This window comes from Pelodiscus sinensis, chromosome 1 (assembly GCF_052426305.1).
Source record: "Pelodiscus sinensis isolate ZL-2025 chromosome 1, ASM5242630v1, whole genome shotgun sequence".
In the NCBI taxonomy this organism is placed as follows: Eukaryota; Metazoa; Chordata; order Testudines; family Trionychidae; genus Pelodiscus; species Pelodiscus sinensis.
In genome coordinates this window covers 113,427,104-113,449,226 of record NC_143052.1, presented here as the reverse complement: position 1 = coordinate 113,449,226, position 22,123 = coordinate 113,427,104, and the positions used below count along the sequence as shown (strand labels likewise).

The window sequence follows — 22,123 nt, the reverse complement described above, 5'->3', positions numbered from 1 at the left end:
CTTGAATTGGGACAAAAACTGGTGGCTCTGTCCCTTCCCACGATCCAAGCCCTGCCCGTGTGAGGTGCTACTCAGAGCAGACTGTGCAGGTGCTCAGAACAGGACTGTGCTTGCTTTGGCTGTGGGTCCCTCTCAGGAAGTTTCAGACACACCCCGGGCATGAGCAGAGTGAGATGGAGACACAAGAGTCACATGCCTGGAGCCCAGTCATGTGATAGGTCAATCTCAGTTATCCCTACCTCACAATACTGAAGAGAAAAAAAAAAAGCTTGAGACTCTCCATTGACTAGAACTGTGATGTCTGCCTGGGCTGGTACCCAGCCTCCTGGTGAGGACAAAGCAGCATCCAGCCCAAAAGAGGGAACTGTTTACCTGGCCCTTGCTGTTCCTGTTGTTTGCCCCCCCCCCCCCTTCCTCCCTTGACTTCAGCAGGGCAATGGCTAGCTGGGCTCTGTGGGATTGGTGGCATCTGGCCCTTTACCCCAAGGGTCAGAGTGTGGCCATGGGAGTGTGAATAGTTCCCTGATGCCATCCACTCTCACTGTGAAAATGAAACTGAGATGCTTCTCCCAGCAGATGATGCAGATCCACAATCCTCCCTCTCCTTTCTCCCTTACTTTGATCAGCAGTGAAACAGTTAAAAACCTGGACATGTCTCTCACCATCACTTGGCAGGGGAGTTACCCCCCTTAGCTGAACAGGGCAGTTCTAACATTTCCAAGCTACCATGTCAGGCTCTCTCTGCAGGAGCAGGCTGCTGCCTACCCAGCTATTTTTGCTGCTTTTATATTTCAGAAGTTTTTCCATAATCTAGTGTCACATGAATGGCAGATTTACTTGGTATTACTTGAGTACGTGTGGGGGCAGAAGGTGAAGCAATCAGGGCTGGGGCCTGCAAGGTCTGGGGGGGCTTCACCAGGGGTGGGGCTGCTCTAGTTCCTGTGATCCCTAGGTGGAAGTTGGTTGTGTGCTGCCATTGTACCTGCAGGCACCGCCTCTGCAGCTCCCATTGGTCCCAGGTCCTGTCCAATGGCAGCTGACACCACATGGAGCCCAGAGGGACCTGATGGCTGCTTCCAGGAATCATGCAGAGCCAAGTGAGTGAAGGAGTCTGTCTTGAGCCCAGAAACCTCCTGTGCCACCAACTGGATTTTTAACTGCCTGCTCAGTGGTGCAGACTGAAGCTCCCTGGATTCCTTTTTTGATCAGATACGCTGGTTGTAATCACCATACACCTGGCTACCCTAACTGGGAGGAATGGAGAACAGGATTGTTCCTTTGTAAGTGGAGCACTTTGCATTTGTCCTTTTAAACTTCATCCTATTTACCTCAGACTGTTTCTCTAGATCATTTTGAATTGACTCTAAACTCCAGAGCAGTTGCAGCCTCTCCCAGCTTGGTATCATCTGCAAACTTAATTAGCATACTGTCTATGGCAGTGGTCACCAACCAGTAGATTGGGATCTACTGGTAGATCTTTTAGCCTCTGTCAGGTGATCTTGACAGGTTTGGCCAAGAGGCTATCAAGTGCCAGCAATTAAATTGCCTTCCCCCCACTGATGCGCATGTCCTGCCCTTTGCCTTGGAGCTGCCCCTCCGCCTGCTTTCTGTGCAGGGCAGGGGAGGGAAAATACGGGTGCTGATGTTAGGGTTCCCCCTATACCATTCTGTATCCTTTCTCCATGGAGCAGAGAGGGGGCACAACAGGACCAGGGATGGAGTTTTCTTGCTGCTTTAGGGAGTGTTTCAGGGCAAGGGCGAGCCTGTCTTAGCCCCACTGCACCACCATCCAGGAGCCACCAGCAGTGCCAAAATGGAGCACACATCCCTAACTCCTACCCCAGTCATGAACTCCCTCCTGTACCCAAGCCCTTATCCTAGCTCTGAGCACCCCTGCACCCACATACCCTCCCAATGCCTGCACCTAGAACCCCCTCCTAGGACCACCTGCCTGCCCCAAGAGCAGCTCAGAGCCCTTCTCACACTACAGATCCCTTAATCCAAGACCAAAGCCTGTGCCCCCAACCCTCTGTCCCAGGCTGATGAAAATGAGTGAGGATAGGCAAGAGAGGGAGGATAAAGGGAGCAGAGGCAGGGCCCTGGAGAAGGGGCAGGAAGGAAGCGGGGCAAGGATATTTATAGATGAGGCAGATCTTGGATTGCACTTAAATTCAAAAAGTGATCTTGTGTTTAAAAAGGTTGGAGACCACTACTCTAGGCCAATATCTAAATCATTAAGCATGAACAGAACTGGTCCCAAAACAGACCCCTGTGGAATCCCACTTGTTATGCCCTTCCACTGTGACTGAACTGTTAATACTAATAGATCATAATGTAACAGAATGTGCCCCTGCTATGGGGGTTCCAGAGAAAGCACAGTAGGAGAGGGACACCCTCAGTCAATATAACTGATTTTCTAGTGTAGGAACGCACTCATGCCAGCCTTAGCACTTTAGGCTCCTGGAACAATTCTCTCTAGAGGAGCAGTTTAGGAGATTCATAAAGGGACTATTAGGACTGGGAATAGCCTAGGATCTGAGACTCATGAGCTAGTAAGCTCTGTCACTCAAGTTTGGCTTGGAGTTAGTATAAACCCTAAGTTCACTTACAGGCATTCAGTTGTGAACGAGTGTTTGTAGTTCTACTCAGCACTGCACAATCCCTATGACCTGGGTTGTTGAAAAAAAATCCCTCCATTTTTTATTTCTTGCATTTTAGAGGATTAAACCCCTTTGTGAAATTGGTTGTTGTTCAGGGAAGTCCTACATTGCTGAGTGGAGCACTGTCTCACTATCCCTAAAAAACCCATGAAGGCCAAGGCATTCAAACTATGTGGTATACTTAGCATAGGCCATGTTCTCTAATTAAACTGCCCCCTTCCTTTGAGAAGGAAAGATTTTAAAAAAAATGTATTGCATAGGCTAGGAAAAATACAGTAGCCAAGTGAAAAGCCACAGTTGTGGAAAAAGCTGCATAGTACATGGAGTATTCAGAGTAGCCACTGTGCACAAGGTGTAAAATTCCTAGTACAATCTTTACTGTCATATCCATATATGCTGCTCCAATAGTTAATGGTGTAGTGATAGTTGGCTCATGAACACCACCACCTACACTGATTCTATCCCATATTCCACCTACACTGATTCTATCCCATATTCTGGGACACCTATACCCAAAAGCCTCTATGACAACCCTGTTCTGAGAGGCACTCTCCCCTTTTGGTAAAAGCCACACACCCCCACATGCCTGCTGGAGCAATCCAGCTTGTGAAGCTAGTTAAATTAGTATTTAGCTTACTTGTAACTGTTTTCCCAGGCTGCTTCCTGAAAAGCCAAGTGCCATTCTAAGGCATGTGAAATGAAAGAAATATTAACAATTTGTTCCAATTTTAGCAATAAGCCGCTGCCTGTTTAAAGGGGAGTAGTTGATCTAGAGCCTTAATTTCTGAAGTTCTAAATTTGGTTATTGGTATGAAACAAGCCTGGGAAGTGAGATTAAGTGTCCGCCCCACTAACAGCAGTTGCTGCTACTGAAAAATGAGGATGTCTACAGTAGGACTAGTCTGTGCACAGATCACCTACTATAGACCTGGAAGACACTTAGACATGAGACACCACTATTCAAATGCAGTGACATTTTATTTTGAAGACAGGGCGGTAGTAAGTACAAACCAGTATAAAGATAAGAAATCTACATTCTAACATCCACAACACACTAGGTTCTGAAGCCCGAGCAGCATATGGTTCTTTTGTCTAAGTTATTACTTTGCCAGACCCCTTCCTTCAGATTTAGACATGTGAGCCAAGAGACACAGGAGCAGGTAGCCTGCTGAAGTACATTATTCATTACTATCTAGCAGGAGGACTAGTCACCCTGCCAGAAGTTGCAGACATCCAAGCACAGGGATTCCTGGTGTTAGCCTACTTCGGCAGGCCATACAGGGCTAGTGTACATGAAGGCAAAGGAGACTGAATTGGCGGATATGGAGGAACTCTGCCCTCAGGCTTCCAAGCTGAAATGGTTTCCAGCTCAAGGCTCCTTAGACTCGGATGCCACTACAACTTCTGTCTCCTTAGCTTCAGTTTCCCGATTTTGTGGTGCCAGGGAATCTGCAGAGCCCTTCCCCAATGGGGCAAAGGGTCCCACAATCCAAGACAGAGGCGTATCCTGCATCACGTATGCCATCAGCTCATCCACATATTCCTGGGCCTTGGTCACCATCTCCTGGCTCTGGGTCAGGAGGCTGCTGGAGAGATCCTGGAAGGAGCTGGCAGTGGAGAAGGAAGCATGGAGCTCTCCCATGTTGTGGGACATCTGTCGCACCTTGTCCTGAAGGTTGGCGGGGAGACCTTGAATGCTGGATACTAGCACCCAGTAGGCATCCTGCAGCTGCTGGAAAATGCTGCGGGACATGGCCAGAGTCTCCGACTCCACCTGGTGGGGAGACAAGCAGCTGTATGTTCTGTTCCCCACACAAAAGGCATCAGACTCACTGCTACCTCCTGCAGTTGGGTTCACCATGCCAGTAACCAGCAAGGTCTGATGGAAAGCCCACTAGCTACAGCATGCCTTCTTCTGGAGGAAGGGAAGGAGCAATCTGGCTCCATTAGATAAATGAAGGAGCTCTTGGATCACCACTGCAGTCCATAAGCCATGTAACTAAGTGAGGGGTATGTCCGGGAAACCCCTTTTCACACAATCCCCAATATTAGGTTGTAGTGAGGTTAAGCTAAGCATGCACATAGGTCACTTAGTTACTAGCTTAGCTAACACCCATCTGCACAGTTTGCTCATATGACAAACTTAAGGATCTCTAAGCAAGTAAGTCTTCGTTATGCTCAAGATTGTCAGTCTTGAGAGGCCCTAGACATCACTCAAGTTTCCTTGGAGGAACAGCTGCTCAATAGTCATCAGGACCAGAATACTATCTAACTTCTAGTCTGATGGGCAAGCAAGCACCTACCTCTGTGTTCGGCAAGTCTGTGATCTCACTGCCTTTTGCCTGCTTTCTGCTCCAGTTCAGCCACACGTGCTGGAACTTCTCCTGGACATCTTGTAGTGTCACACCTTGCTTGAGGTGTTCGATCTGGAGGAGGAGTTAAGTTACAACAGCACATGTCAGCATTTGTCATTTGCCAGCCCTCAGATGGGGATGCTCAAATGCAGCAAGAAGAGATCTAGTCATTGCACACAGCCTCATTGAGCCCTGGTCCAGAAGGAGGGAGTTGAAGTCTTCCCTGCCTTAAGGGGAGCATATGAAGAGGGAAGGGAATCAGAGGCCGGCTGCTTTCTGTATTTGTCAGAAGGGTTCAGCCTCAAGAAGTTGAGGAGTCCTTACCAGTCCCATGGTTTGTTGAAGCTGGGAAAGCGCCTCACTGATGCTGTGGCTGGTGCGTCTCATCTTGTCCAGGGAATAGCGGTAGGCGCGCTGGCGGAGTTTGGTGGACAGGGAACCTAAACGCACAAAGTAGCCGCGATGCTCTTGTGGTTGTGCCGCAGACACTTCAGCCCCTTCCACAGGTTCTGCAAGTTCCGCTAGAGGGAAGGTTGTTCAGATTAGATGTTGGGGGAAGGAACACAAGTTGCACTATCCTACCCCGAACACTTGGAGCCAGAGCTTCCTAGAACCTTTTAAATATCATGGAAGTAGCCTCAGCCTTTAAGTGGAGCAATAATTAACCCCACTAAAATGAGAGTCTTTAAAGTGCTGCATAGACCTGTCTTGTTTCAGCAAGACTAGACTAATACTGCTACATCTCTATTACTAACTCCACTAGAGACCACCAAGCCTGGTTTTGAGCATTTGGATAAGGTCTATTCTTCCCCCAACTGTCTCATGCTCATGGTTCCCTTCCAGGACCACCTTGTCCCTACTGTTGCTCAAGTCATTTCAACTGGGTACATGCCCACTGACAAAGCTGAGGCATGTGCATTACATTATGAAGTTGCTGTAGGACAAGACTGAGACGCCTAGAGGAGGTTGGACCAGAGGGAGGGTTACCCTGGTTTTTCAAAGAAATTTGCCCCATCATTCCTGTGCTCTGACCTAGTTCATCCTCAGTCATGGGAAGATAGTGATCCAAGAGCGCTTCAGATTTCTCCAGCATGGCTTCCATCCCACTTATGGCCAGTTGGCCCATTCTCGACTCCCCAACGGTGCTCATGCCCTCTGCCACCACTGATCTGGTGGTCTTCATACCATCCTGCATGGCCTCCTTGGTCATGTCCACCACTCTGGTCATGCTCTCCTTGACATCTGTCAGTGTGTCAGACATGGCCTAGAGGGAAAGATCCAGCAAGGTATGATCAGAGCAACAAAAACCCATATGGATCGAGGGATTGAAGTCCAAGCAGTGGATTACCATCTGCTCAGCTCCATAAGTCAGACATATGGATACCTGGTAAAATTATGATTATTCATTCAAGTGAATTATGAGACCCCATTAGGTGCAGATGTCAAACATGCAGTTTACAGAGTCCATGTTTAAAAAGGTAGCTTGGATTTTTTTAAACCTTATCTTGATGATTCACACAGGGAGAGGTGAATCTCCCATGCATCTGTCACATGGTATGGTGGGTGGTGACATGAGGAGACCTTCCCTGCCCAGCCATCTCCACCCTCCATTCCTGGCTTGGCCTCTAGAGAGGAATGGGTTGGTCCCAAGACATGCTGCTTTTTCTTCCCAAGCCAATACATGGTGGGCACAGGGTTATTTGGCCCCTCCCCCCAGGATATCCTTCAGTATTCACTCCAGTGTGACCAGCCGCCACCTTCCAGGATGGGAAGGGCCTGGAGATTCAGCTCCTGGGGAGGAGGGAAGGGGTGACCTAGCCTGCATCCTGGCAGAACTCATCCTCTCCCCACCCTCCGCTGTAGCTCAAAGCAGCTTGTCTTCTTGCTTGCACTGTACTGAAGAGTCAGTGGCAGCTACACCAGATTGCTGCTAGCCTCACCCAGCTGCCTTTCGTCCACAGGCAGGAGGGGGTTAAGCCCAGAGGTGTTGAGCACCAGAGCCGAGAAAGCCCGACTGCAGAGGCTTTAGCAAACCTGGCCAGAGAGGCTCAGCAGTGGCAAGTACCCAGAGGATGCAACAGTCCCACACTCCCTTGGGACAGGACCCAGGGTGTGGGGAGGTGGGTGAAGAGGATGCTGCGCCTCATCTAGAGCCGTGTGGCACCTCTGGGGTTGGGTCATGACCAGACTGGAAATCACTTCCTCCTGCCACTCTACAGCTTGGCTGATGGACAAAAGCTTCCCTATGGGAGTGCAGTGAGAGTGATGCCCACAAGGCTTGGCTCCTCCTGGCCAGGACTCTGAACTACAGGGTTTTCCAGGAAGGCCCTGGAACAAGAACCTGCCAACCATACTTGCAAGCTGAGCACTCAGACCAGGGGCTGGCTCTCTGCCCAGCCTTAGCACTGGGGAAGAAGGGGCACAACCGGGAGGATAGCAATAAGGGGAAGCATGTAAAGGGCCAACTGTGGAGCAGCAGAGTCACACAACTAAGTGCTGCCTGCCCTCTTCCACCAGAGGCTGCACCTTGCAGTGCTCAGCCAGAAGTCAAATGGGATGGCAGGGCCCTGCCTCTAAGAGATGGCACAGCACGGGCTCGGCTGATGGACAAGCAGCCTGGCTTCACCTGCTACAGCTTTGCCCTGCCAACAACCTTGCATACCACAGAAACCTGATAAAAGGTACTGGACTCATGCCCTGCCCCTGCCCAGACCTGGCACACAGGCAGCTGAGGAATAGGATTTTCTTCCTGGCAGGATCCCACCAGTATTGATGGAGGGAGAGATAGGAAAACCAAAGACAGGACAGTCCCATTTTTAAAAAGGGCATCGGTTCACCCTACATCTTGCTGTCAAGCTCTACACCAGACTAGATACCACCTAATGCTGAAAGCGGTGGCACAGCCTTTTGCTGGAGGAAGCAGAGCAGTATTGCTTGTCTAAGCCCTGGCCATGTCACTGTGTGGGGTGAGTTACCTTCTCAGCCGTCTCTTGAAGGGTTGGTAGATTCTCCTCCACTTTGTCTGGTACTTCAGAAGCCAGCTCCATTCCTGTTGCTTCTGTAGGAAGAGACACCAAGAAGTAGTGTCCTTAATGGTCAGTTTTGCTACTGCAGAGCAGAATCTGGCTCACATCTGTCATGTGCTCAGGCAGCAACCGTTAGGGTTGAAGAAGCTGCACATTGACACTTGCAACTAATCTCAGTTTACCAGGGGATTTCCCCGTCTCCCCAGTGCAGTGATTGCCTCCCTCTGCCCCAGGCCAAGCGTTTTCCTTGTGTAAGGATGCTCGTCCTGGACAGTCTCCAAAGCTGTAAGACTGAGTGTAGAGGTCTCACTCCATAGTAAAGCACTAACTGATCTCCAACTCAGCCCTCTGGCAGGCACCCAGAGGTTTACAACACCTTGGTTGCAAAAGGTTCAATGAAGTGATCTCATGAAGGGAATGAGTAAGGATGGTCATTTGTGTTCCCATTGAGCAACTACTGAACATGAATCTTCACCACCTGGCAGTAGTGGAGATGACTGCATGTGCCATACTAGTATCTCAGGGCTGCTCAATCATTTCTACAGTCACTGCTACCTGCCTCTAGTGCTGCCGGTCTTTTGATCTTGAGATCCTACCGTCAAGAGATTGTGTCATACACACATACATAGAAAGTTCTGCTTCAGACAGTTACAGACTTTACTCACCCTGAGGTTCAAGTGCAGGTGGAGCTGGCTGTTCACTGCTGGCTGCAACACTGGTTAGGGAGGTCACTCCCTTCTCTGCCATGTCACAGAGAGACTTCACATAGGGATGGCTCTCCTTGGTGGAGGTGTAGGCCGTGGCAGCCAGGTCACAGGCAGTGCTGACCACAGGGAGATTGGCCACCCTCTTCAGGACATTCTAGTGAGGCAAGGGGGAGAACAATGCAGTCAGGGAAGCAAGGGCCTGTCCTGGAGCTGACCCATTGCTTGGTCACGTAGCTATACCCTTGACTGTGTTTGCCCCCCTCCCATCAAAAGATTATATAATGGTGTGAAAGGCTGTAGAGCAGGTGGGCTAAAGAACTCCTTCTGACATTGGAGTGATGACACTAGGTCAAAAGTCAAAACAAAACAAAAAAAATCCAAGGTCTCCATGTGTGGAGCCTGCTATTAATCAACAGCCAACTGTATGGCTCAACATGCAGACAGAACAGTGAGGCTGAAGAGGAAATACCCACCTGTTGCTCCTCCTCCCTGTGCTCTGGAGCAGACATATTGGTGTCTTTTCCATTAGAAGTCATGGTCTAGTCAGATAGGCCTGAGACAAGGCAAAGAGAGGCTACATTACAAGCCATAACTATCCCTGGAGTTACAGCACTCAGAGACAAGAAGGTTGTTCTGCTCCATGAAGTGACAACAAGATGGCCATCCCTCCCACAGATTAACAAGGAGCCCCTCTTTAGAGAAATATTTGCTCTTTAGTACGTACACTGTCACTGCTTCTTAAAAGCATTTCAGTTCTGCTAAAGATAAGGACAAAGCAGGAGAATTCTGTCTCACATCACTGAGCCATAGAAAATGTTCTACTTTAATAAACCCATGGAAGGCAGCAAGTACGTAATTACTACTACATCTAGTAATCAGCACTTACTGGTATGAAAAAAACTTGATCTGATACTGTCCTTCACCAAAGCAGGGGCTTATAGTCAGCAAACATTATTAAGCATCCCAGACTCTGCTTTCCAAACCACATTCTGCTTGCAGCATCTTAATAATATAAACACAGCCCCACATCCAAACTTTCTTAGCAGCATGACTACACAGCCTTAGCCAGGGAATTATTTAAACAAATAGCTCTCTTACCAACAGACTCCCCCCCCCAACCTTTCTCAGTACTCCAGACACTGCCTTACTCTCCTTACCATCTGGCAGGATTTTATACACATTTGGTGATGTCGTGCTTTATGTGTAGGGGGTGAAACACTCAGGACTGACAGTTCAGAGGGAGCCAATGAAAAGAAGGCTTCCACTTCTCTGACCAATAAGAGAATAGAAATCCCTTGGGGACGGCAAAGTTTGGGCGTGAGAGCTTCACCATAGGTGATTCCAATTAACCTGCCTGGGTCGTTTGCTGCCACCCAGCTGAACTCACTTTGATTCCACAGCCTGCCTTGAAACAGTTGCTAGTAAGAATGGATAAAAGCACCAGTAGGACTTAAAAAGCAATTGACTTCCATTGCCTTTTCTGATGGTGAAAGGGAGAGGAAAGGGGAACATATTGAAACAGAGCTTCAACTTTTATTTTGACAAAGCTAGAAAAAATAAATCCCTGCCAAATATAAACCATCTCTGGGGGTGAGGTTGCAGAGAGCCATGCGCCTGCTTCCTCTGCATGTTGGCCAGTTTCAAAGTAAAAACCAGACACTGTACCACAGAGTGACACTCTAAAGATTGGTAGTTTTCTCCAGGGTTTAGGGCACTAGCCTAGGATTTGAGCTAAGTTCAGTTTTATCCACTCTTCTGCCTCCTGTGTGACCTTGGGCAAGTCACTTAGCCTCTCAGTTCCCCTATGCACAGTGGGGGTAACAGGACTTCTGGGCTTTATAGTGGTTGTCTGAAGTGCTCAGATACTTTGGCAATCAGGACCTTAAATCACATTAAAGGATGAGTGGCCTATAATTTTGGAGGAGGGGGGACATTCCAAGAATGTGATAAGTGGTCAAGGGTTGCATGGATGAGGTACAGGGTCTGGGATGGAGGTTGGGTGCAGAAGGGAGCTCAGGGTATAGAACTGGGGTGCTGGGTATAGAACTGGGGAGCTGGAGAGGGTCTCGGAGGGAGTATGGGCGAAGGAGGGGCTTGTGATCTTGGACAGGTATTGGGTCCAGGACCCAGGAGGAGTTTGTGATCTGAGGCAGGGGATTTGGGTGCCGGGTCTTGGAGAGGCTAAGAGTGGAGGTACAGAGGTTTAGGTTGAGACATGAGGCAGTGGTGTAGTAGGGGGAGCAAAATGTTGGGGGGAGGGAGGCATGGGGTGCCAAGTGTAATCTCTGGCCACTTACTTAGTGGTCTGGCCAGCAACCCAGCAGGTTCCTCAGGCAGGCTCCCTGCCCTCTGTGTCTCCACACGCCACTTAAAACATCCAGCTGCAGGGCCCTTGTGCTGCTCTAAGTGCCCTGAGGTGGGGTGGAGGGCAGGCTTCATGCACTGTCCTGAACCCAGCACAATCTCACAGCTCCCATTGACCAAAAATTCTCTGCTCCCTCTCCTATACTCCTGCTCCAGGTTGCAAGCTGGCCAAAGGGAGCTGAGAGATTGTGCCAGGGCAGGTGCAGGGGCAGCATGCAAGGTCTCTCCCCCTCCCAGCTCCTAGTGCTGAGAAATGAACATGGGCCTTGCAACCAGCCACTTTGAGGAGCATGTGTGGTTAGGGAAAGCAGGGAGCCCGCCTTTGGCTCTCGCTGGGCTACAGACAGGATCTGGTAGTTCAATGAGATGGATTCAACCCACCGGCTGTATTTTACCTGCCCCTGCCTTAGATAGACAGTGAACCATTTTGTTTGAGAACAAGAAGTGGGTTGGGCAACCGGAATAGCTTTCTCCCCTCTCCTCTTTCAGCCCCCATTCAGAAAAGCGGGACATGTTGCCTTAAGGGGATCGGTGGGAGAAAAGAATATTTCTCCCTCTGACACCCCTTCATTGTTCTCCCTCAGGCTTGAATTGGGACAAAAACTGGTGGCTCTGTCCCTTCCCACGATCCAAGCCCTGCCCGTGTGAGGTGCTACTCAGAGCAGACTGTGCAGGTGCTCAGGACAGGACTGTGCTTGCTCTGCTGGGATCTTTGGCCTTGGGTCCCTCTCAGGAAGTTTCAGACACACCCCGGGCATGAGCAGAGTGAGATGGAGACACAAGAGTCACTGCCTGGAGCCCAGTCATGTGATTAGGTCAATCTCAGCTATCTCTACCTCATAAAACTGCAAAAAAAAAGCTTGAGACTATTCATTGACTAGAACTGTGATGTCTGCCTGGGCTGGTACCCAGCCTCCTGTAGAGGGTGAAGCAGCATCCAGCCCAAAAGAGGGAACTGTTTACCTGGCCCTTGCTGTTCCTGTTGTTTGCCCACCCACCCATCCTCCCTTGACTTCAGCAGGGCAATGGCTAGCTGGGCTCTGTAGGCTTGGTAGCATCTGGCCCTTTACCCCCAAGGGTCAGAGTGTGGCCATGGGAGTCTGAATAGTTCCCTGATGCCATCCACTCTCACTGTGAAAATGAAACTGAGATGCCTCTCCCAGCAGATGATGCAGATCCACAATCCTCCCTCTCCTTTCTCCCTTACTTTGATCAGCAGTCAAACAGTTAAAAACCTGGACATGTCTCTCACCATCACTTGGCAGGGGAGTTACCCCCCTTAGCTGAACAGGGCAGTTCACACATTTCCAAGCTACCATGTCAGGCTCTCTCTGCAGGAGCAGGCTGCTGCCTACCCAGCTATTTTTGCTCCTTTTATATTTCAGAAGTTTTTCCATAATCTAGTGTCACATGAATGGCAGATTTACTTGGTATTGCTTGAGTACCTGTGGGGGCAGAAGGTGAAGGAATCAGGGCTGGAGCCTGCAAGGTCTGGGGGTGGTGCTGCTCTAGTTCCTGTGATCCCTAGGTGGAAGTTGGTTGTGTGCTGCCATTGTACCTGCAGGCACCGCCCCTGCAGCTCCCATTGGTCCCAGGTCCTGTCCAATGGCAGCTGACACCACATGGAGCCCAGAGGGACCTGATGGCTGCTTCCAGGAATCATGCAGAGCCAAGTGAGTGAAGGAGTCTGTCTTGAGCCCAGAAACCTCCTGTGCCACCAACTGGATTTTTAACTGCCTGCTCAGTGGTGCAGACTGAAGCTCCCTGGATTCCTTTTTTGATCAGATACGCTGGTTGTAATCACCATACACCTGGCTACCCTAACTGGGAGGAATGGAGAACAGGATTGTTCCTTTGTAAGTGGAGCACTTTGCATTTGTCCTTATTAAACTTCATCCTATTTACCTAAGACTGTTTCTCTAGATCATTTTGAATTGACTCTAAACTCCAGAGCAGTTGCAGCCCCTCCCAGCTTGGTATCATCTGCAAACTTAATTAGCATACTGTCTATGGCAGTGGTCACCAACCAGTAGATTAGGATCTACTGGTAGATCTTGTAGCCTCTGCCAGGTGATCTTGACTGGTTTGGCCAAGAGGCTATCAAGTGCCAGCAATTAAACTGCCTTCCCCCCACTGATGCGCATGTCCTGCCCTTTGCCTTGGAGCTGCCCCTCCGCCTGCTTTCTGTGCAGGGCAGGGGAGGGAAAATACGGGTGCTGATGTCAGGGTTCCCCCTATACCATTCTGTATCCTTTCTCCATGGAGCAGAGAGGGGGCACAACAGGACCAGGGATGGAGTTTTCTTGCTGCTTTAGGGAGTGTTTCAGGGCAAGGGCGAGCCTGTCTTAGCCCCACTGCACCACCATCCAGGAGCCACCAGCAGTGCCAAAATGGAGCACACATCCCTAACTCCTACCCCAGTCATGAACTCCCTCCTGTACCCAAGCCCTTATCCTAGCTCTGAGCACCCCTGCACCCAAATACCCTCCCAATGCCTGCACCTAGAACCCCCTCCTAGGACCACCTGCCTGCCCCAAGAGCAGCTCAGAGCCCTTCTCACACTACAGATCCCTTAATCCAAGACCAAAGCCTGTGCCCCCAACCCTCTGTCCCAGGCTGATGAAAATGAGTGAGGATAGGCAAGAGAGGGAGGATAGAGGGAGCAGGGGCAGAGCCCTGGAGAAGGGGCAGGAAGGAAGCGGGGCAAGGATATTTATAGATGAGGCAGATCTTGGATTGCACTTAAATTCAAAAAGTGATCTTGTGTTTAAAAAGGTTGGAGACCACTACTCTAGGCCAATATCTAAATCATTAAGCATGAACAGAACTGGTCCCAAAACAGACCCCTGTGGAATCCCACTTGTTATGCCCTTCCACTGTGACTGAACTGTTAATACTAATAGATCATAATGTAACAGAATGTGCCCCTGCTATGGGGATTCCAGAGATAAAGCACATGTATATGAGGGACACCCTCAGTCAATATAACTGATTTTCTAGTGTAGGAACGCACTCATGCCAGCCTTAGCACTTTAGGCTCCTGGAACAATTCTCTCTATGAATCTCCTAAGCTGCTCCTCTAAAGGGACTACTAGGACCGAATAGCCTAGGATCTGAGACTCATGAGCTAGTAAGCTCTGTCACTCAAGTTTGGCTTGGAGTTAGTATAAACCCTAAGTTCACTTACAGGCATTCAGTTGTGAATGAGTGTTTGTAGTTCTACTCAGCACTGCACAATCCCTATGACCTGGGTTGTTGAAAAAAAATCCCTCCATTTTTTATTTCTTGCATTTTAGAGGATTAAACCCCTTTGTGAAATTGGTTGTTGTTCAGGGAAGTCCTACATTGCTGAGTGGAGCACTGTCTCACTATCCCTAAAAAACCCATGAAGGCCAAGGCATTCAAACTATGTGGTATACTTAGCATAGGCCATGTTCTCCAATTAAACTGCCCCCTTCCTTTGAGAAGGAAAGATTTTAAAAAAAAATGTATTGCATAGGCTAGGAAAAATACAGTAGCCAAGTGAAAAGCCACAGTTGTGGAAAAAGCTGCATAGTACATGGAGTATTCAGAGTAGCCACTGTGCACAAGGTGTAAAATTCCTAGTACAATCTTTACTGTCATATCCATATATGCTGCTCCAATAGTTAATGGTGTAGTGATAGTTGGCTCATGAACACCACCACCTACACTGATTCTATCCCATATTCCACCTACACTGATTCTATCCCATATTCTGGGACACCTATACCCAAAAGCCTCTATGACAACCCTGTTCTGAGAGGCACTCTCCCCTTTTGGTAAAAGCCACACACCCCCACATGCCTGCTGGAGCAATCCAGCTTGTGAAGCTAGTTAAATTAGTATTTAGCTTACTTGTAACTGTTTTCCCAGGCTGCTTCCTGAAAAGCCAAGTGCCATTCTAAGGCATGTGAAATGAAAGAAATATTAACAATTTGTTCCACCAATTTTAGCAATAAACTACTCCCCTTTAAACAGGCAGTGGCTTATCTAGAGCCTTAATGTCTGAAGTTCTAAGTTTGGTTATTGGTATGAAACAAGCCTGGGAAGTGAGATTAAGTGTCCGCCCCACTAACAGCAGTTGCTGCTACTGAAAAATGAGGATGTCTACAGTAGGACTAGTCTGTGCACAGATCACCTACTATAGACCTGGAAGACACTTAGACATGAGACACCACTATTCAAATGCAGTGACATTTTATTTTGAAGACAGGGCGGTAGTAAGTACAAACCAGTATAAAGATAAGAAATCTACATTCTAACATCCACAACACACTAGGTTCTGAAGCCCGAGCAGCATATGGTTCTTTTGTCTAAGTTATTACTTTGCCAGACCCCTTCCTTCAGATTTAGACATGTGAGCCAAGAGACACAGGAACAGGTAGCCAGCTGAAGTACATTATTCATTACTATCTAGCAGGAGGACTAGTCACCCTGCCAGAAGTTGCAGACATCCAAGCACAGGGATTCCTGGTGCTAGCCTACTTCGGCAGGACATACAGGGCTAGTGTACATGAAGGCAAAGGAGACTGAATTGGCAGATATGGAGGAACTCTGCCCTCAGGCTTCCAAGCTGAAATGGTTTCCAGCTCAAGGCTCCTTAGACTCGGATGCCACTACAACTTCTGTCTCCTTAGCTTCAGTTTCCTGATTTTGTGGTGCCAGGGAATCTGCAGAGCCCTTCCCCAATGGGGCAAAGGGTCCCACAATCCAAGACAGAGGCGTATCCTGCATCACGTACGCCATCAGCTCATCCACATATTCCTGGGCCTTGGTCACCATCTCCTGGCTCTGGGTCAGGAGGCTGCTGGAGAGATCCTGGAAGGAGCTGGCAGTGGAGAAGGAAGCATGGAGCTCTCCCATGTTGTGGGACATCTGTCGCACCTTGTCCTGAAGGTTGGCGGGGAGACCTTGAATGCTGGATACTAGCACCCAGTAGGCATCCTGCAGCTGCTGGAAAATGCTGCGGGACATGGCCAGAGTCTCCGACTCCACCTGGTGGGGAGACAAGCAGCTGTATGTTATGTTCCTCACACAAAAGGCATCAGACTCACTGCTACCTCCTGCAGTCGGGTTCACCATGCCAGTAACCAGCAAGGTCTGATGGAAAGCCCACTAGCTACAGCATGCCTTCTTCTGGAGGAAGGGAAGGAGCAATCTGGCTCCATTAGATAAATGAAGGAGCTCTTGGATCACCACTGCAGTCCATAAGCCATGTAACTGAGAGGTATGTCCGGGAAACCCCTTTTCACACAATCCCCAATATTAGGTTGTAGTGAGGTTAAGCTAAGCATGCACATAGGTCACTTAGTTACTAGCTTAGCTAACACCCATCTGCACAGTTTGCTCATATGACAAACTTAAGGATCTCTAAGCAAGTAAGTCTTTGTTATGCTCCGCATTGTCTTGAGAGGCCCTAGAGATCACTCAAGTTTCCTTGGAGGAACAGCTGCTCAATAGTCATCAGGACCAGAATACTATCTAACTTCTAGTCAGATGGGCAAGCAAGCACCTACCTCTGTGTTGGGCAAGTCTGTGATCTCACTGCCTTTTGCCTGCTTTCTGTTCCAGTTCAGCCACACGTGCTGGAACTTCTCCTGGACATCTTGTAGTGTCACACCTTGCTTGAGGTGTTCAATCTGGAGGAGGAGTTAAGTTACAATAGCACATGTCAGCATTTGTCATTTGCCAGCCCTCAGATGGGGATGCTCAAATGCAGCAAGAAGAGATCTAGTCAGAGCACACAGCCTCATTGAGCCCTGGTCCAGAAGGAGGGAGTTGAAGTCTTCCCTGCCTTAAGGGGAGCATATGAAGAGGGAAGGGAATCAGAGGCCGGCTGCTTTCTGTATTTGTCAGAAGGGTTCAGCCTCAAGAAGTTGAGGAGTCCTTACCAGTCCCATGGTTTGTTGAAGCTGGGAAAGCGCCTCACTGATGCTGTGGCTGGTGCGTCTCATCTTGTCCAGGGAATAGCAGTAGGCGCGCTGGCGGAGTTTGGTGGACAGGGAACCTAAACGCACAAAGTAGCCGCGATGCTCTTGTGGTTGTGCCGCAGACACTTCAGCCCCTTCCACGGATTCCGCAAGTTCCGCTAGAGGGAAGGTTGTTCAGATTAGATGTTGGGGGAAGGAGCACAAGTTGCACTATCCTACCCCGAACACTTGGAACCAGAGCTTCCTAGCACCTTTTAAATATCATGGAAGTAACCTCAGCCTTTAAGAGGAGCAATAATTAACCCCACTAACACAAGACAGTCCTTAAAGTCCTGCATAGTCCTGTCTTGTTTCAGCAAGACGAGACTAACACTGCTGCATCTCTATTACTAACTCCACTAAAGACCACCAAGCCTGGTTTTGAGCATTTGGATAAGGTCTATTCTTCCCCCAACTGTCTCATGCTCATGGTTCCCATCCAGGACCACCTTGTCCCTACTGTTGCTCAAGTCATTTCAACTGGGTACATGCCCACCGACAAAGCTGAGGCATGTGCATTACAATATGAAGTTACTGTAGGACAAGACTGAGACACCTAGAGGAGGTTGGAGCAGAGGGAGGGTTACCCTGGTTTTTCAAAGAAATTTGCCCCCATCATTCCTGTGCTCTGACCTAGTTCATCCTCAGTCATGGGAAGATAGTGATCCAAGAGCGCTTCAGATTTCTCCAGCATGGCTTCCATCCCACTTATGGCCAGTTGGCCCATTCTCGATTCCCCAATGGTGCTCATGCCCTCTGCCACCACTGATCTGGTGGTCTTCATACCATCCTGCATGGCCTCCTTGGTCATGTCCACCACTCTGGTCATGCTCTCCTTGACATCTGTCAGTGTGTCAGACATGGCCTAGAGGGAAAGATCCAGCAAGGTATGATCAGAGCAACAAAACCCATATGGATTGAGGGATTGAAGTCCAAGCAGTGGATTACCATCTGCTCAGCTCCAGAAGTCAGACATATGGATACCTGGTAAAATTATGATTATTCATTCAAGTGAATTATGAGACCCCATTAGGTGCAGATGTCAAACATGCAGTTTACAGAGTCCATGTTTAAAAAGGTAGCTTGGATTTTTTTAAACCTTATCTTGATGATTCACACAGGGAGAGGTGAATCTCCCATGCATCTGTCACATGGTATGGTGGGTGGTGACATGAGGAGACCTTCCCTGCCCAGCCATCTCCACCCTGCATTCCTGGCTTGGCCTCTAGAGAGGAATGGGTTGGTCCCAAGACATGCTGCTTTTTCTTCCCAAGCCAATACATGGTGGGCACAGGGTTGTGGCCCCTCCCGCCAGGATATCCTTCAGTATTCACTCCAGTGTGACCAGCCGCCACCTTCTAGAGTGGGAAGGGCCTGGAGATTCAGCTCCTGGGGAGGAGGGAGGGGGTGACCTAGCCTGCATCCTGGCAGAACTCATCCTCTCTCCACCCTCCGCTGTAGCTCAAAGCAGCTTGTCTTCTTGCTTGCACTGTACTGAAGAGTCAGTGGCAGCTACACCAGGTTGCTGCTAGCCTCACCCAGCTGCCTTTCGTCCACAGGCAGGAGGGGGTTAAGCCCTGAGGTGTTGAGCACCAGAGCCAAGAAAGCCCGACTGCAGAGGCTTCAGCAAACCTGGCCAGAGAGGCTCAGCAGTGGCAAGTACCCAGAGGACGCAACAGTCCCACACTCCCTTGGGGCAGGACCCAGGGTGTGGGGAGGTGGGTGAAGAGGATGCTGCGCCTCATCTAGAGCCATGTGGCACCTCTGGGGTTGGGTCATGACCAGACTGGAAATCACTTCCTCCTGCCACTCTACAGCTTGGCTGATGGACAAAAGCTTCCCTATGGGAGTGCAGTGAGTGATGCCCACAAGGCTTGGCTCCTCCTGGCCAGGACTCTGAACTACAGGGTTTTCCAGGAAGGCCCTGGAACAAGAACCTGCCAACCATACTTGCAAGCTGAGCACTCAGACCAGGGGCAGTGGGAAAGAAGGGGCACAACCGGGAGGATAGCAACAAGGGGAAGCATGTAAAGGGCCAACTGTGGAGCAGCAGAGTCACACAACTAAGTGCTGCCTGCCCTCTTCCACCAGAGGCTGCACCTTGCAGTGCTCAGCCAGAAGTCAAATGGGATGGCAGGGCCCTGCCTCTAAGAGATGGCACAGCACAGGCTTGGCTGATGGACAAGCAGCCTGGCTTTACCTGCTACAGCTTTGCCCTGCCAACCCTGCATACCACAGAAACCTGATAAAAGCTACTGGATTTATGCCCTGCCCCTGCCCAGACCTGGCACACAGGCAACTGAGGAATAGGATTTTCTTCCTGGCAGGATCCCACCAGTATTGATGGAGGGAGAGATAGGAAGACCAAAGACAGGACAGTCCCATTTTTAAAGAGGGCATCGGTTCACCCTACATCTTGCTGTCAAGCTCTACACCAGACTAGATACCACCTCATGCTCAAAGTGGTGGCACGGCCTTTTGCTGGAGGAAGCAGAGCAGTATTGCTTGTCTAAGCCCTGGCCATGTCACTGTGTGGGGTGAGTTACCTTCTCAGCCGTCTGTTGAGGGGTTGGTAGATTCTCCTCCACTTTGTCTGGTACTTCAGAAGCCGACTCCGTTCCTGTTGCTTCTGTAGGAAGAGACACCAAGAAGTAGTGTCCTTAATGGTCAGTTTTGCTACTGCAGAGCAGAATCTGGCTCACATCTGTCATGTGCTCAGGCAGCAACCGTTAGGGTTGAAGAAGCTGCACATTGACCCTTGCAACAAGTCTCAGTTTACCAGGGGATTTCCCCGTCTCCCCAGTGCAGTGATTGCCTCCCTCTGCCCCAGGCCAAGCGTTTTCCTTGTGTAAGGATGCTCGTCCTGGACAGTCTCCAAAGCTGTAAGACTGAGTGTAAAGGTCTCACTCCATAGTCAAGCACTAACTGATCTCCAGCTCAGCCCTCTGGCAGGCACCCAGAGGTTTACAACACCTTGGCTCCAAAAGGTTCAATGAAGTGATCTCATGAAGGGAATGAGTAAGGATGGTCATTTGTGTTCCCATTGAGCAATTGCTGAACATGAATCTTCACCCGGCAGTAGTGGAGATGACTGCATGTGCCATACTAGTCGTTAGAAACACCTGCTTCTAGTATCTCAGGGCTGCTCAATCATTCCTACAGTCACATTACCCCACTGCTACCTGCCTCTAGTGCTGCAGGTCTTTTGATCTTGAGATCCTAAGGTCAAGAGATTGTGTCATACACACATATATAGAAATCTCTGCTACAGACAGTTACAGACTTTACTCACCCTGAGGTTCAAGTGCAGGTGGAGCTGGCTGTTCACTGCTGGCTGCAACACTGGTTAGGGAGGTCACTCCCTTCTCTGCCATGTCACAGAGAGACTTCACATAGGGATGGCTCTCCTTGGTGGAGGTGTAGGCCGTGGCAGCCAGGTCACAGGCAGTGCTGACCACAGGGAGATTGGCCACCCTCTTCAGGACATTCTAGTGAGGCAAAGGAGAGAACAATGCAGTCAGGGAAGCAAGTGCCTGTCCTGGAGCTGACCCATTACTTGGTCAAGTGGTTATACCCTTGACTATGTTTGCCCCGCCCATCAAAAGATTATATAATGGTGTGAAAGGCTGTAGAGCGGGAGGGCTAAAGAACTGCTTCTGACATTGGAGTGATGACACTAGGTCAAAAGTAAAAACAAAAAAATCCACCAAGGTATCCATGTGTGGAGCCTGCTATTAATCAACAGCCAACTGTATGGTTCAACATGCAGACAGAACAGTGAGGCTGAAGAGGAAATACCCACCTGTTGCTCCTCCTCCCTGTGCTCTGGAGCAGACATATTGGTATCTTTTCCATTAGAAGTCATGGTCTAGTCAGATAGGCCTGAGACAAGGCAAAGAGAGGCTACATTACAAGCCATAACTATCCCTGGAGTTACAGCACTCAGAACCAAAAAGGTTGTTCTGCTCCATGAAGTGACAACAAAATGGCCATCCCTCCTACAGATTAACAAGGAGCCCCTCTTTAGAGAAATATTTGCTCTTTAGTACATACACTGTCACTGCTTCTTAAAAGCATTTCAGTTCTGCTAAAGATAAAGAGAACACAGGAGAATTCTGTCTCACATTACTGAGCCATAGAAAATGTTCTACTTTAATAAGCCCATGGAAGGCAGCAAGTACACAATTACTACTACATCTAGTAATCAGCACTTACTGGTATGAAAATGAAACTTGATCTGATACTGTCCTTCACCAAAGCAGGGCCTTATAGTCAGCAAACATTATTAAGCATCCCAGACTCTGCTTTCCAAACCACATTCTGCTTGCAGCATCTTAATAATATAAACACAGCCCCACATCCAAACTTTCTTAGCAGCATGACTACACAGCCTTAGCCAGGGAATTATTTAAACAAATAGCTCTCTTACCAACAGACTCCCCCCCCCCAACCTTTCTCAGTACTCCAGACACTGCCTTACTCTCCTTACCATCTGGTAGGATTTTATACACATTTGGTGATGTCGTGCTTTAAGTGTAGGGGGTGAAACACTCAGGACTGACAGTTCAGAGGGAGCCAATGAAAAGAAGGCTTCCACTTCTCTGACCAATAAGAGAATAGAAATCCCTTGGGGACGGCAAAGTTTGGGCGTGAGATCTTCACCATAGGTGATTCCAATTAACCTGCCTGGGTCTTTTGCTGCCATCCAGCTGAACTCACTTTGATTCCACAGCCTGCCTTGAAACAGTTGCTAATAAGAATGGATAAAAGCACCAGTAGGACTTAAAAAGCAATTGACTTCCATTGCCTTTTCTAATGGTGAAAGGGAGAGGAAAGGGGAACATATTGAAACAGAGCTTCAACTTTTATTTTCACAAAGCTAGAAAAAATAAATCCCTGCCACATATAAACCATCTCTAGGGTGAGGTTGCAGAGAGCCATGCGCCTGCTTCCTCTGCATGTTGGCCAGTTTCAAAGTAAAAACCAGACACTGTACCACAGAGTGGCACTCTAAAGATTGGT

The 22,123-nt window shown here is 49.1% G+C and overlaps 2 protein-coding genes across 3 annotated transcripts; both read right to left on the bottom strand.

Annotated features, from left to right (window-relative positions):
* Positions 1–3,619: 3,619 nt before the first annotated feature.
* On the bottom strand, positions 3,620–9,924 carry LOC142818338 (perilipin-3-like). Its single transcript, XM_075897396.2, has 8 exons — positions 9,867–9,924; positions 9,221–9,300; positions 8,706–8,901; positions 7,990–8,072; positions 6,047–6,278; positions 5,339–5,535; positions 4,964–5,086; positions 3,620–4,434 (listed from the first exon to the last, which is right to left on the bottom strand). The coding sequence occupies exons 2-8, from the start codon at positions 9,281–9,283 to the stop codon at positions 4,030–4,032; spliced, it is 1,299 nt and encodes a 432-aa protein (XP_075753511.2). The 5' UTR covers positions 9,284–9,300; positions 9,867–9,924; the 3' UTR covers positions 3,620–4,029.
* Positions 9,925–14,870: 4,946 nt separating this feature from the next.
* LOC142818337 (perilipin-3-like) lies at positions 14,871–21,575 on the bottom strand. 2 transcript variants are annotated; one of them, XM_089769487.1, is made up of 8 exons: positions 21,553–21,575; positions 20,904–20,983; positions 20,394–20,589; positions 19,648–19,730; positions 17,735–17,966; positions 17,024–17,220; positions 16,649–16,771; positions 14,871–16,127 (listed from the first exon to the last, which is right to left on the bottom strand). In XM_089769487.1, exons 2-8 carry the CDS (start codon positions 20,964–20,966, stop codon positions 15,723–15,725), a joined length of 1,299 nt encoding a protein of 432 aa, XP_089625613.1. In that variant the 5' UTR covers positions 20,967–20,983; positions 21,553–21,575; the 3' UTR covers positions 14,871–15,722. The 2 variants fall into 2 exon arrangements, with proteins under 2 accessions (XP_089625613.1, XP_089625609.1); XM_089769483.1 differs by lacking the exon at positions 21,553–21,575 and adding an exon at positions 21,531–21,550.
* Positions 21,576–22,123: the final 548 nt, after the last annotated feature.